Source organism: Podarcis cretensis (assembly GCF_951804945.1).
Source record: "Podarcis cretensis genome assembly, chromosome: 5".
In the NCBI taxonomy this organism is placed as follows: domain Eukaryota; kingdom Metazoa; phylum Chordata; class Lepidosauria; order Squamata; family Lacertidae; genus Podarcis; species Podarcis cretensis.
In genome coordinates this window covers 4,048,770-4,065,165 of record NC_137174.1, presented here as the reverse complement: position 1 = coordinate 4,065,165, position 16,396 = coordinate 4,048,770, and the positions used below count along the sequence as shown (strand labels likewise).

The 16,396-nt window shown below is 43.3% G+C and overlaps 1 protein-coding gene across 1 annotated transcript in view; it reads right to left on the bottom strand.

The window, feature by feature from the left end:
• Positions 1–614: 614 nt before the first annotated feature.
• The window catches only part of SHISAL1 (shisa like 1), a 185,682-nt gene continuing 169,900 nt past the window's right edge, over positions 615–16,396 (bottom strand). The window contains exon 6 of the mRNA XM_079975508.1: positions 615–5,326. Within this exon, the coding sequence (XP_079831634.1) occupies position 5,326 (1 nt within the window). The 3' untranslated portion in view covers positions 615–5,325. The remainder of the gene's footprint in view (positions 5,327–16,396) is intronic.

Genomic DNA, 16,396 nt, shown 5'->3' with positions numbered 1-16,396 from the left:
AAACTAGCCTATTAAGCAGAAGACAAGTTGAATCTCTTGTCTCTTCTCTGCACAGTTTTCTCTGTGCAGGAGTTTAAATACTAGATATGGAAAAACAATCCTTCAACATAAGCGCTGCAGCCCAGTTTTACTTCCTCATTTGTTTGTATGACATCTCATGGATTCCAATGGAATATATATCTCCAGCATGTGCGCATTAGCACTTAAAAGTGCACCTAAGTCCCCTTTATTCAAAGCACCAGTCCTTAATGGTGTATAGTATTGATATTGATCATGCAAGGGGTTTTTTATTCTCTTGCTTATTATTAAACTTGATCAGATATTTCTGGCTTTTTTTTAATGTATTGGAGGGAGGGAGGCAATTAAAGTTTACAATCTACACTTCAGCTGTTCAGTTTTCAAACCACTTCCCTTGGAATCGGTGAGTTAGAGTCAGTGAATAAATCAACAATTACAGCTTTGAAATTTTAAACATGGAATAACAAGAGGATTTGCATCCCTGGAGCCACTAGGTATCTCCATGGAGTAGATCTACTGAAATGTGAACCACAAACACGTGCCAGGAAGTGGATCTATTGTAGCTGTCCTCTGAAATTTGGATTTCGAGTCCCATGTTACATTGGAGCTTTTGATATTTTTTTTTATTGATGGTTACTCTGAAACATTACAAACAGCAAATGATGTGGGATGATGATCCACTTACGGAAATACAACACTGAATTTAAGGCCAGGTTAACTGTTAGTCTCAGTCAGATCCAACATTCAGCTAAAATAAAGAGCTTTTTTTGTTTTATTATCACTGAACATTGGCAAACTGTTCTATTACAATATGGTTTTTATCAACATATGCAAATATTTTAGGCAATATGAAAATCTCAACCAGTTAGTATCTATCAAATATCAATCTATTCCTTATGGAGGGTCAGAAAACACATTTCATTTACAACGTTCACAAACTAGAAGCATAAAACTGCTCATTAGAAACACACAATTCCCAAAGGGAAATAAACCCTTTACAAAATACAGTGAGTCACACAAACCATTATCTAATACAAATTCCTTCAGAAACACAAGCTTTTTACAAAGATCTCTGTGACAATTTCAACATCACAATGAAAGTAGATATTTTTTTTATAAAAAACAAAACAAAACTCCATGTACAGTTTAGGATTAGTTTGGAAGAAATCCAGATGAATGAATATGTACAGAAAGAAACTTGGTTCAATGTAAATCTGTCAGGTAAATTATATTTGCTGAAAACACTGCTTAAATTGAAATGTAATATTGCCTGGTGAATGAAATCTTAATCTTTTTCTCTCTTTATAGTCTGATTAGGCTTCATTCTTATATCTGTGTGAACTCATACTATAAAAAAACATTTAAAATATGCACCCAGGCAATTCCAATTCTGTGACCTGCACAAATTATACAATCTCCTGAATACTTTATATCATTTATTCCATTTCACATACTGGATTATGGTTTTCCTAGACCTGGGATGTGGTAATAACCTTGGCAGAGTCCTGAAGCCCACCACCTCAAACAGTCTTATTCAGCAAATCCTCCGGCTTTTGAGATTTCAGCAGTTATAACCCATGTGTTTTCAAGCATATCTTCTCAGCCATAAGTGTCCTCGGCCCCGACCACAGTTGCCAACGATGTGCAGTGGGGGCAAGGAAATGCACTACATGAAGTGCCTGATCCACGCAGCACAACATGGCTGGGGAGGTAGGCGGCTTGTGAAATTTGGCACAGGGGGACAATCCCAGTGGAGAATGGTTTTAACCCAGTGTATAGAAGCTTGGAGTGGCATTTTCTGTGTTTTACTCTCTTAGTGGTTCCATTCTAATGCTGCTCCAAATGAAAAGTGGTGACTTGGGAGTTTATTGGAGAAAATATGTTGCTTAACAAGGATAGTTCAGAGACCCAGTTTAAGTCAGCAGTACACCTTCACTGTGGTAGCTCACTGCAGCCTTATTAAGAACTGGCTGAACGTGTCCTTGGAGGTGAAAGAGGATGCACATCTGCATCTAAGGCTACTGTGCTCATGTGGGACCAGTTGCCGGCAACTGCAGCTACACAGCCTGCTAGAGCAAAGTACATTCAACTACTTTGCTCAATTTGACGTGTTCCAGGAGAATGAATACAAGAAGACTGCTTTGGAGTGGGCAACACCTAAATCAATTCAAAAAGAAAATATGTTCTAACTTAAATTAAACCTGAATTCTGAAGAAGCATTAACTGACAAATGGTAACTTTGTGCCCATCAATGCCAGCAGAATTTGCATCCCAACAACACTGTACAGTCATACCTCGGGATAAATATGCTTCAGGTTGAGCACTTTCGGGTTGTGCTCCACGGTGACCTGGAAGTAATGGAGCGTGTTACTTCTGGGTTTCACCTCTCGTGCATGCGCAGATGGTCAAAATGACGTCATGCACGGAAGCGGCGAAATGCGACCCGCGCATGTGCGTCTTGCATTCCATTCGGGATGCGAATGGGGCTCCGGAACAGATCCCGTTCACATCCTGAGGTATCACTGTATTGTATCCCACCAGAGGCTTGATAGACCCTATGTTTTGGTGTCTGGGTCTACAAATGTGGGGTCAAGAGGGAATTATCGATAATACATGCCTGAATTTGTTATGGTAGATTGCATGTAGCTCAAGGCTGCCCTTCTGTATAGCAATGAGATGCTTTGCTGTGTTAATACTATGCACGTTGTGACAGATCCCTTGAAAGGCTAAGCGGCTGTTGTGGTTATGAAGAATGCAGAACTGCTCCTTCCCTCAGAATCCGAGGGCAAAGAACAGCAGGGTATCTGACCTTCTAACACAACCTTTGCCAACCTTCTGCCCTCTGGGTGTTTTGGACCACAACTCCCATCAGCTGTCACGTCTGCATGACAAAACCCCCTCTTCCACCCATCAGTTAAAGGTATACATGTTTATTCTCCTCTGCACAGGATTATAGTGGGCAGACAGGATTTCTGATGGGATGAGAAGTGGAAGGAGTAGGTTTGCTCCAAAACCAGAGGCATATCATCTTCACGGCAAAGAAGATAAACAGAATATCAAGGCAAACCTGGGCACAGAATTCCCCCCAAGCAGATTCTGCTCTTGACTACACAATGCTGCATATCCTAATGCTTAAAATATTAATGCCTTTTTGAGAGAGCGTTTTCCATTCTTATCCCACACCTTCAGATGTATTGGGGGAAACCCTTTCTAGAAAACAGAAAGCTCAGAGGCAGTGGTGATTTGAAAACCTTTGTCAACTCTATCCATCAGAACGCTACATAGATGGCTGTGGAAATAAAACACCCAGTCTGAAAGGCTATACCAAGGACCTGCAGACTCAGGCCCCCTTAAGAGTTGGCTGACTGTGAGGGGATCATGGCTCATGTCTGAGCTGCTACATGTCTAGGGCAACAGCAGGCGTGGTGCCCCTAGGAAAGCTGGAGGAACTGTGCTCTCTTCTTGTATCATATGCTTCCCTAGGAGACGTCCTGTCAAGAGAAAAACAGGAACCAGCTCACTCTTTGATGTTCTTGCTGTATTTGGAAGAGGCCCCCATGGCGCTTGGGTTGGACTAGTTGAGCAATTGACAGCATACACTGCATGTACCGGCGTAAGGTTCTGGGTTCAATCCCTGTACTGCAGTGATTGGCTGAGCTGCCTGAATACTAGGTTGGCAGAAAGGCATTGGAAATGTGGAACAGCTGTAGTATGGGCCATAGCTATGGGGAATTGGGAATTAAGGATGGGGACTTGGAGAGGGAGTGGTCTAGGGGAATGCCAGAAGGAGGTGTTTATGAGCGGAAAGAGGCAGAGAGGAACAGTCAACGTGGCTAGGTGAGGAAACAGAAATTGACTGGAAATAATCAGCCAAATCTTGGGCTGCCAGCCTCTGGTCTCCAGTTAAAGGCTGTTGGGTACCTAAGCTGGACATACTCTTGCATGGAGCTTGATATGCCGTACTAGACAGACCACTATTCTGATGAAGCATAAGGCAGTTTTCTAAATATTGTATCCTGGACTAACCAATATTACAAAGATAATGTTTATGGACTTTTCCAGTTGTGTGTGCAATCGCTGGTTATGCAACCTCCTCCTGCAGGGTTGTTTCTGCAGGGAAACAACCAATATTTCCCTCCCAAATATAAAAGCACAAAGTGAAATGCTTTCCTTTTGAAAAGGCATCTCCAGAGAAGACCTAATGATAATAACTGAGCAAACAGAGAGTGTTTTCCTGATACTGAATTGTCAACTAGCAACATTGTGTGCTTTGCTGTACGTTAAGTCATGGTGCCTAATGGAGTTTTGTAAGAACGACCTATAAAACATTGCCATAGCTTCACATTATATCCTTTTCCATTAAACACACAAGATGCTTCAGAATGCACAATATCTGACCACTGCCACACTCCTAAGCAAGAGCATCTCGGCTGTCCTGGTTTGGAAGGCTGTCATCAAGTTTCTGAGGGGGAGGTAATTCCTAAGGCCAGTTAAAGGGAAATAGTACCTTAAAAACAAAGGAATTGGACTATGAAAACCTCATTTATCAGAGGGCAACAACTATTTTATTGCTTTAAATTATTACAAGTGGTGCTATTTGTCTTAGATTCTCTCCCCCCCCCCACTTGGGGTCAAGAAGGAAGAGGTTGTGCCTTCCTCTTAATTCCGCAATAGAGGCCACTTGGTGTGCTCAGGAACATGACACTGATGCTTGACATCTTGTCATGGAGAAACATAATCTAAAACGACTGCTGTCCTTCCTTCTGGCTCCGAAAAAGGGCTCACATGTGTGTGTGTGGGGGGGAGGATAAGGGAAAATAATTCAAACTGAACTATATCTACCATATTGTGACAACACTCACTAGAGAACTTTGGAAAAAAGCCGCATTCATTATTTTGATGCTTAAGAGTTGGCTCAAATACCAATTTAATGGATGGGGGAGGCAAATAAAGCATATCTACCAAAGGTTCATACTGTAGTCTATGCCTATTCTCAGCTTGGATTTCCACTAGAGCAACTTGTTTTTCACTTCAATAAGCATCCCCTGCAATAGCTTTGTCTCTCCCCAATAAGCAATTTTCTTCACAGGTATTGCTTGCATGCCATTTTCTCACAGCCATTTCTCCTTATCACCCACTTGACACAGTGATGGTTCTCTCCAGGCAAGTAGACTACGCGCCATCTCTTGGTTGGGCCAGTTTCCTTCATCGTTCACTCAGATTTCTTCCCCCTTCTGGGACTGAAGTTGCTGCTCTTCTTGGACTGTAATCTTACCTCTCCCATCTTGAGGCACATCAAAATATTTTTCTGGAAAATATATACATATATAGCAAACACATCATTGCCAGCATAATTCACATCTAAAATGCTTAAGAGAAAAAACAGAACAAAACCCAAAACTCAGATTTTTTCAAAGCATATTTCAAAAGGTATGTTTTCCACGTGCCTAGACACACTAACAAAATTGAATTCTGGAACTACAGTTCCCATCATTGAATGAATGTCAGTACACCTATTGTGCTCCTTCCTGTGCAAATTGTAGTTGATATACTGACATGCACTCAGCAATAAAGTTAATCACACCAGAATTCTACTGTTTGTACAGCTGTACAGGCACAGATCACCATGATCTTAATAAACTTATGCTTGCTGCCCTGCTGGGAATGCAAAAATGGTGGGTAGCACACGGCTCTTGGATTTTGTTCAGCTTGGTGCATAACAAGATCTGCAAGTCACAACTGTTGTCACCTGAAAGTGACACTTTATGACATTTTGGTAACATTAACAGCTGTTTATATTATCCTCTTGGTGAGGAAACATTTGTTGAATTATTTCAGCACTTCCCAGTGCTGAAAATCTGAGGACAAATAAATGGTGCTACATCCTCTGAAGCTGCAGTTCTATCCATATTTACATGGAAACAAAGCACAATAAACTCAGCAGGTATTACTTCTGCATAAATACACAGAGGATTGGGCTGCAGAAGACAGAGCCTTAGCATGGGACATTTACCTCCCCTGTTCTACTTGTTCTCACAACACCCCACCCAAGTAAAATGTTTAAAAGGTAAAGGTAAAGGTACCCCTGCCCATACGGGCCAGTCTTGACAGACTCTGGGGTTGTGCGCCCATCTCACTTAAGAGGCCAGGGGCCAGCGCTGTCCGGAGACACTTCCGGGTCACGTGGCCAGCGTGACATCGCTGCTCTGACGAGCCAGAGTCGCACACGGAAACGCCGTTTACCTTCCCGCTGGTAAGCGGTCCCTATTTATCTACTTGCACCCGGAGGTGCTTTCGAACTGCTAGGTTGGCAGGCGCTGGGACCGAGCAGCGGGAGTGCACCCCGCCGCAGGGATTCGAACCGCCGACCTTTCGATTGGCAAGTCCTAGGCGCTGAGGCTTTAACCCACAGCGCCACCTGCGTCCCTTAGTAAAATGTTTAAGTAGCAATAAACTCAGCAAGGCAAAAGGTGCTATGGATGTAGCAAAACGACAATAACACATTCAGCTTAATTCATATTGCAAAACTAAGTGAATATTTATTTCAAAAAGCAAACACAATAAAACAAATTGAAAATAAAACATAACAGATGGTTCTCCCAAAATTCAAATTTAGTATGAGACAGAACTGAAGCAACTACCCAGTTTGTGTTCTCATACAGTATGCATTGCAAAGGTAAAGGGACCCCTGACCATTAGGTCCAGTCGTGGCTGACTCTGGGGTTGCGGCGCTCATCTCGCTTTATTGGCCGAGGGAGCCGGCGTACAGCTTCCGGGTCATGTGGCCAGCATGACTAAGCTGCTTCTGGCAAACCAGAGCAGTGCACGGAAACGCCGTTTACCTTCCCACTGGAGCAGTACCTATTTATCTACTTGCACTGATGTGCTTTCGAACTGCTAGGTTGGCAGGAGCAGGGACCGAGCAACGGGAGCTCACCCTGTTGCGGGGATTCGAACCACAGACCTTCTGATCAGCAAGTCCTAGGCTCTGTGGTTTAACCCACAGCGCCATTGTACTGTACAGTAATTGATGTTGTGTGAAATCCCAAGTCCCAGTGGCCAGCTTTCAGCACCATATCGTGGACAGCTCCATGGCTCTTCAGGCCTGTCCAGCTAAAGATGACCACTGACTAAAGATTGTTAAGGGGGAGGAGAGCCATTGTGCTGTGCCAAGTAGGGTTCCAACTGCTACTCGACCATGAATGTCACTGGGTGAGCCTGGGCCAGGCACTATCTCTCAACCTAATCTACCTTGTAGCAAGGATAAAATCAAGGGAATAACTATGTGTCCTGCCTTGTAAACTGCACCCCTCCCAGCCTTCCAAACAGCTCATGGGCATAAAGGTTGCCAGCTCCTGTTCTAACATAATGACATTTTAGAAGGTGAGCTAGGGAGCAAAATAATTGTTTTCTTCACCTGAAATACAAAACCAGAGGACAAACGTCTGCTACAGATTGAAAATATGAAAGTGTAGCAAGATTGAAGGGAAATGAAATGGGAAATGAATACTAGGAGAACTAGTAAATCCAGGAAGCTTATCATTTGTCTGAAGTCATTACAGTTTGGAAATAAGAGCTGGCCGCCCCTCCCCCAATTTCTTAGACAGTATACGCTGGCAATGAATTTAGCATTCTGTTGACAGGGAAGGAGTTTTGCTGTAGAAATATAAATGATTTTATAGGACCTATCAATCACGTCCCCTCAATGTGGGATAAATTGTTCAGGTCCCATCAAAATGATTGGCTTTTGGGAGTGAGGATCAGGCAGGGGCTCAGCACCCTGAAGAAGCAGGCAGAGTTTACAATGGGGGTGAGCAGATGCCTTGCTTGTCTGATCTACTTTGTTTTTTTACTGGAACCAAAAGACCTACCAACCAGAGCCAGGGGCAAAAGGCAATTAAAAAGCAGGGTGACTCTGACCATAATCTGAACATTACAGTTTCTTTTCTTAGTACCAGAATGAAGCTGAGCCCACAATGCTCTCATGCACTCACTGGCTAATCCAAGATGTCTTCAACTCAGCAGCCTAATTTGAGGATATGTGTGTGTGTGTGTGTGTGTGTGTGTGTGTGTGTGTGTTCTTCTGCTACTGCAATTGATAACCACAGGGAATTGGAAACCCTGGCCAATCTAAGAAGAGCCAGATGGATCAGAGTAATGACCAGCATCCTATTCTCGCAGGTGCCTATGGCAAGCCCAAAGCAAGACCCAAGCACAGCTGCACTCTCCTCTTTTAAGGCCTTCCAAGGTGGCGGGCATCACTGCCTCTTGTCAGAGCAAATTCCACAGTTCTAACTATGTGATGTGTGCAGAAGTACTTTCTTCTGGATGTCCTAACATTCAGCTTCACTGGATGTCCCTGAGTTCTAGCGTTATCTCTATCCACTTTCTCCACACATGCATAGTTTTATACTCATCTAGCATAGCTCCTCTTACCCCTCTGACTCACTACAAGTGCAGCTCTGTGGCGGTGAAAAAAGTCAACAAATGGTTTTCTAGACTGGCCTTCAAAGCACGTTTCCCTGGCCTTGCTAACCATGAAGAATGGGGTTCTGATCTGGAATATTCACCATATATTCCTGATGTATCATCCTGACAGTGGTTGAAACCTAGCTAATGTTAGGCACCAAAGAGTCCTGTGTAAACCAGTGGAACAGATTAGTCACAACTAAAAGGGCTGTCATTAGCTTTAATGAGATACATGGTGCAATCCCCAACATGCTTCCTCAAGAGCAAGAACCATTGCATTCTGTAGAGCTTACTAGTGCCTACTAACTATGCTTAGGAATGCAACAATTGTCATGACTAACTTCAGCTGAACTGGAGCCCATATATTTATTCTAAGAGCTTTCTTGAACACTGATTACGCTTGACTCTTCAATAAGACAGATATACACACTGGGAACACAGTGGCCACCATGTTAGCTTGATGAAAGGAACTGGATGTTCTGTGTTGCTTTTCCATATTTCACTCATAATGAATCCCACAGCAGGTGTGATGTGGTTTAATGTGCCGTGTTTTCCCCATATCACTGGCTGCCAGGGACAGAGAGATGCAAAGCATGGTGACATCACACACTGCTTTACTTGGTGTGCACAGCATGAGGATGAGAGAGCAAAGGGACACTCAATATTTAGTTCTGTCCTCAATGGCACATTCTACTAGTTGGAAATTTTGCAAGCTTGTTGTTCACAATCCTTTTACAGCAATGATTTTTGGTGCAAATAATGGCTGTGGGTTAAAGCCTCAGCGCCTAGGACTTGCCGATCGAAAGGTCGGCGGTTCGAATCCCTGCGGCGGGGTGCGCTCCCGCTGCTCGGTCCCAGCGCCTGCCAACCTAGCAGTTCGAAAGCACCTCCGGGTGCAAGTAGATAAATAGGGACCGCTTACCAGCGGGAAGGTAAACTGCGTTTCCGTGTGCGGCTCTGGCTCGCCAGATGCAGCTTTGTCACGCTGGCCACATGACCCGGAAGTGTCTCCGGACAGCGCTGGCCCCTGGCCTCTTGAGTGAGATGGGCGCACAACCCCAGAGTCTGTCAAGACTGGCCCGTACGGGCAGGGGTACCTTTACCTTTACTTTAATGGCTTGAACTGTTCTAATGATAGAAATAATGTTGAGTCAGCAAGATGACTGCAGTGACTCCTCCTGTTATCACAACCGCTGGGGGAAGTGCCTCCAGGAAGTTTCTGAGCATTTCACAAATTGCAACATGCTTAAAAGCTGATCACTGTAATCAACCTATCATTTACATTCATTTTTGACCCGTGGTTCAGCCCGAGAGAAAGCAGAGCTTGTTTTGGGCTCGGCCAGTAAAGCGAGATGAGCGCGCAATCCCAGAGTTGTCCGCGACTGGACCTAACGGTCAGGGGTCCCTTTACCTTTACCAAATTATTATGGGTCCATGTTACTTTCTCCGGTGGCCTATGTGCAAATCCAGAAGACCAAGGGATCACACAACCGCAGTTCGAAGTGGGAAAAGGATGCAGCTCACTGTAGATCATCAGCTTTGTGTGCAGAAGGAATGAGATTCAATGCCCAGCATCTTCCGATCGGGCTGCAAATGTGTCCTGCCTGAATCTCTGGAATGCGGCTGCCAGCGAGTGTGGCCAACCCTCAGCTGGATGGCTCAATGCTTTGACTCTGTATAAACTTGTGCCCGGATTGTGTCACATCAAATTACAGGTATGTGCTCACTTGACTGTATTAACCCCCACAAACCTTACACGTTGAAAATGAACATGTCAAAGAGAGGCCTAGACTAGAACCCTTGACCCCAATGTCTAGCTTTTATAAGGAGAATTTATTATTATTAGTACGGAGGGGCATTCATTGATGTGAACGTGCAGTGGAAGGTGGTGCAGCCCAGAAAGATTTCTAATCTAAGTGAGGCATAAGTCTTTGATGTGACAGGATGTCAGCTCTTGATGCAAATAATGTGTTGGCATTGTGTTTAGTAAATAGGGTTTTCTGTCATAGGAGACCTTGGGATGTTATTAAACTAGAACAAATAATTATCCACTGGTCCTGCTTAGCAATGAGGATTATTACAGATTTTCAAAATGTGTTTATCAAAAAGAACCTGTTAAAACAGGTGTTCTTTTAGCATTTTTGGAGTGCTTTTATGCCAGATTTTGAGTTCGCACTGAGCAACCAATTAAACCAGAACAGAGTGTGCTCACAAAATACTAGAGGCTTTAAGAGAGAATGCTGTCAAGCATGGGTGTGCAAAAAAGCCTTCTTTTGGACTCTTACCTGGTATGCTCATTAAGGCAGGCAGGTATCAAAACCAGGCTTAAATGTTAGTCAAGGAAAACTACCGCCAGCTACCCCAGCGGTTTCACTTGACACTGCTTCTATATCAAACCTACAATTCCTTCAAATGCGCTGTGTGAAATTGTATACACTGACAGCAAACTCATTTTCTGAGTGTCTACCCTTATGTAGCCAAACCAGAACCAACCACACACAAGACAGTAGGAGGTGCCTTGGTGGCCTGCCAGTTTGAAGAAGTATAATTCTCTCCCCCCCCCCCCAAAAGCAGCCTCTAAACTGCATGCTCAGTGGGCATGGAAAACTGAATGACTGTTGCGGGGGGGGGGGAGGGATGAAATGGAGGGGCTGGAAAGCTGCAAAGGAGCAAATCCCACTTGTAATAGTCCATCTTCAGTGTTCTTCAAACTTGGGTCCCCAGATGTTCTTGGACTACAACTTTTTTTTTATCATAATGTTATTTACAAATGTTAGCTTTTCTAACTCTGAATTTTGGAACAAACTGCCTAACTGAACAGTTCTCAGGTTGGAGGACTGGCCCAAACTGAGGGACTTTGTTTATATAACGGATGCAGCAACTCCACGACTATTGTGGGCTAGCTGTAAATAACCCTGAAAAAAGAGCCACAGAAATTATAATGAAAATAATAAAATAGTAATCAAAACCCTCAGCCAAACTTATTCCATCAGAATCATGGCCAAAACATCTCTACTTCTATTCCAAGGTACTATTCCAACCAACACAAGCATGACAGTATGCAAGTAGAACTGAGGCCTTCACTGTATATTATTTACAGTGATTTAACCAACTTTTTTTGGCTGTGACTGATAACCACCCATGTGAATAAGGCTGAAGGTAGGAAAAAGCTGAAGCTGGAGAGGAGCAATTATCAATGATATTTACAGCATCATCAATGTACATGATGCTTTGTAAAATAATCTAAGGGGGGGGGGACCCAGACGGGTTTCTGCCTTTAGACTTTCAGCACAAATGAAGGGGAAGAAATGAAAACAGTATTTTCAAATGCATATATAGAGCCATTAGGGTTCAGGTCTTTTCCAAATCTTAAGGGGAACTCACACACCCGCCAGCATAGCCAAAGGTTAGGGCTGATGGGGCCGGCTGGCTGAGGGGATCAGCACAACCACACTCTTCAGAAGCAGAGACTTCACAAGATGAGGAGGCTGCCTGTCTGTTTCACTTGCATTTACAAATTTAAATTGAGCGACCATCAGCTTCTGCTTCACCTTTTCAAATGCAACGTGAAACTGAAATTAACCAATCTAGTCATCTTTGAAGAGCCTTTTGAGAGCAAAGTACAGAATGACTAATGTTTCCCTTTTGAAATTCTGTTGTTGCAGCCTGCTTTAGAAGATTGCTGGGCTGATTTCCAGATTTGCTATCAAATTAAAACAACCAAACTAAACACAAGGCAACTGCTTTTAAACGGTTGCCAGATTTATTGTAGCAGAACATCAGATGTTCAGGTGCATCAGAAAATGTGAGGGAGGTGGAGAGACACAGGTCAAAATACACCTGGGGATAAAATGTGTCTTTGAATTCCATGAATTGGATTCCCCTTCTTTCTATTGTTCTCTGTCTCTCTGTGCTTCTGTCTCTGTCTTGCTCGATCTCATAAACATAAGCTTCCACCCACACCCTGTGGATTTTGAATGGGGCAGATAGGAGGGTTTAACCCTTTCCCCTGTGCTGTTTTTCTGCTGAAAATTGCCTCCCTCCAGTTGTCCGTCCATCCGTTCCACCCCCCCCCCCCCGCTAATAGCAGTTTGGGGAAGAAAAAAACAGCTGCATTGGGTGTTTTCAGTAGGAAAATGGTACAGAGGAAAATAATTTCACCATTCCTTCCCTGTGCAGCTGCTCTTAGTTTAAATGAAGTGAAGGAGAACAGAGGTGTACCTAGGCGCTTTTGCGCCCTTGGCAAGGAACGGTATCGGTGCCTCTGAAGCTGGGAGAGACCATGTGAAAAAGTTTGCTTACCATTGCCTTTCACATGCCACCAGTGAGTTCCTCCATGACCATCAGGGTTGGGTCTGCTGTGCCCTGCCTCTCCACTCCCCCTCTGTTGGACCATCCATCCTTCCTTTGCTCCCCACTCCCTTTTCCTCCTCCTGCAATTCTTTCCCACTCTCAGCCTTTCTTCCCTCTGAATTTGCTGGCTGCCCGGCTCACACTAATAGTAATAATAATAATAATAATAATAATAATAATAATAATTTATTATTTGTACCCCGCCCATCTGGCTGGGTCTCCCCAGCCACTCTGGGCGGCTTCCATAAAAACCAAAAATACACTAAAATATCACAGATTAAAAACTTCCCTGAACAGGGCTGCACTTCTAATAGTGCTGCTGGCTGACTATTCAATGTAGCATACTATCAAAATAATTTTATTTATTTACAAAATATGGATAGATATCTTTTCAAAATGAGAGCAAGAACATCAAATGATACCGGAGACAATCCTAGTTGTGTTTTCCAATGTATTTCTTCGCAATAAAATATTTGGCTTGGCATGAGCAAATTTCTATTCTGCAAATGTGGCCCAGAGGAAAAAAGTTTGGAAACCACCACATTGGGCAAATTGGGATGACTGCCTGGTGGTGGGGTAGCTGGCTTGCCTCGCTGGCCCATCAAACCAAGCAGCTCTTGGGGGGCTCTCCCAAATGCTCACTCCACCCCCATGCCTTGCTCTGGGGGGGGGCGCGGCTTCCTAAGAGTGAAGCATTCTGGGTGAGGTGCCCTGGGGGTCTGTGCTGTTGTTGTTTTGCTACAGCAGCTAGAAAGTCTTTAAAAATAGTTGAAAAGTTTTAAGTTTATAAAGTAAGCTGAAACATTTTATTTAAACAATAATTTCTAGCCACAGTGGCAAAGGCACTCTTCTGGGCCCTGCCCACACAGCGAGGGGGTGGGGGTGCTTGGGTGTCTGCTGCTTACCTGAGAGGGCGACTTCCTTCCAAATAAAGTTCAGGATCTGAATATTAGCCTTGCATAGTCCGAGTACACGAGCTCTTATAAATGGGAAAAGAGAACCTGTAATTGGCTAACATGCAACTGCCATCGTTTGAGCAATTGAATTTAGGGCTGCAATTGACTGGATAATTACACTTGCATGGGGAAAATAACAGACAGATCATTCTTGTCTACTGACAGGGCTGTGTGCTTGGGTGCCATCATTCCAGAAGAGGACAGAGAAAATACAGAATTTATTTTTCAGATCGCGTCAACTTTCAATGAGAAAAAAAAATGCAAGTTTCAAGGCCTTGTGGTAAAGATACGACTCAAAATGTATGCTTGACAGCTAGAGACTTGGAAAGGGATGGTGGTTGGCAAGGAGGGCTTTCCAAAGACTTAGCACTTCCCAAAGACTTAACAAATTCAGAAGGAAATACTTAAAATAGTAACATTTCCAGGGTCAATTATTCAAAAGAAGATTCACACAACTGTGTTTCATTTGTGAAATATATTACAAGCTACAGTATTCAGGTTCTCTTGACAAAGAACTTCTGTTTCCACAGAACCCTAAATAGAGGCCATAATTTATATAAGACCCAGTCTGTGTTTTCAGATGGTTATGCTCAGAGTGGATCTTTCTGATCAGATGTTTTTGTAGGGATGGAAAGGAATCTTTCCGCCCAGTGTGGGGCTTGAACCCACAATGCTCCCATGTAAGGGGCTGTTGGTGGGGGTGGTGGGGAGGTGGGGGGATGAGAGTCCCGCTAAATACACCATAAGATCCAGTTCCTTGTGCAAGAAATGTCACACAGCTGATCACAAGCATCATTTTTTATTCATGCCCCAAATTTCTAGCCCAGTTTTCTACCAGGTACGTAAGATGGCTTACAGTTAAAAACAAAACAATACACAATACTATATAAAACATCAGTTAGAACACAAATCATGGTCAAAGAAGTAAAAGCAAAATACAGGCAACTCCCCATTTATGCATGCTCAATGCACGCGCGCATTGCCACAAACCCAGAAGTGGAATGAAAAGGAGCAAAAATGGCCCCCCAAAAGCGCGAAAACAGCAAAAATGGTGCAAAAACAATCCCGGGAGCCTATTGAGCCTTTGAGGCCTGTGGAGAGTTTGGAGGGAGCGATTCTGGTGGAGTTTGGTGAATTTTTGGTTTTTTTAAAAAGGGCTTTCCAAGGGTTTCCAGAGGCTTAGAGAGTGTTTGCCAGCTTTTTCAATGGTGTTCCCAATATACACAATTTCACTTAAATGCGCAGTGCCTCAGAACGTACCCCCTGAATAAATGGGGAATTGCCTGTAAAAATAAATAAAACGATGGTAGCAGCACAGACTCATATTGAAAGCAATGTTCTTAACAAGCCGCCTTCATAAATGAGTCCTTTGTGAAACAAAATCTCCTCTTTTGCCCCATCCTCCAGCAATGGAGCCAGGGAGGTTTCTCCTGAGAAGAATGATCCCCCCCCAATTGCTACCACTTAGCTAACAGTGCAATCCTATCCAAGTAATCCTATCCTCAAGTAAGTCAGCTGAGTTCAGTGCGGCTTACTTTGGGGAAAGTGGCATAGGATTGATAGTCCCTATAAGTTGGACAGAATGCAAGGGGGAGGTTGGGATGCTTTTGGGGAGAGGCAATTTCTTTTGCTGGTCAAGAAAGGAACCCTAAAGTACAGGAAGGTAATGTGCCTGTGGCTGCAATATGGTCTGTGGAAACCAGGAGAACTCTTTATGTTGAAAGTGCATTGGATTATTGCCCACTTTCTAGTGCTTTTGGTATCCTAAAGGGCTGCACAATTATATTATCAAGCATGTGAATTATTATTCCCATTTCACAGATGGGGGGACCTGGGAGCCAAAACAATGGTTTGTCCAAAGTTATCATCAAACAACTCTGGATTGAGTTGAGATTTGAAAACAAATCTTTCATAGGTTCAAGATCAATATTCCATTCAGTAGCTTCACAAGATTAATGTAGAATCATCTGTAGGTCTTTGCATTTCATGGTTGCTTCTGTATATGCCCATAGTACTTTTGAATGAGAACGAAAGCAGAATAAGCAAGCAGTAACGTATTTTTGCACCAATTTTTCTGACACTTGCTATTAGACAGTGATTGCAAAACAGGTTTCTATTCCCATCTCCTTCAATATAACCTGGAAATCTGATCCATATGCCTTTCTTTCTTTCACAAAAATCATTTTTAATTAAGCCATCCAGAGTGCTTTGGGGTAATGTCACCAATGCAAATGAACACAGCAGAGTGAGAGTAAAAATAAATTAAACTGTCACCTCAGAAGATGGGAACCAATTTGTAATCATAATCAGAGAAGTGATTAGCCTCAGGTTAATAATAGGATTTCTGCAAAACTATAAACCTCTGATGTGCTCTTCAGTCTCTGTTGTGAACACCCAAATCCAAGTTGCCAGAATTATGTATGATTGACACAAGCTGAGATCAGGACTGATGACAGCGATAAAAAAAAGTAATAATAATCATGTATCCAGGCAAAGGGGCTACTGGCTTGGAGCTCTAGAGCACCATTTACACCCCCTTTCAGGATATTTTGACTGGCTATATATTGCTTATGTGTTTAATGGAGACAGTATTGCTTTCT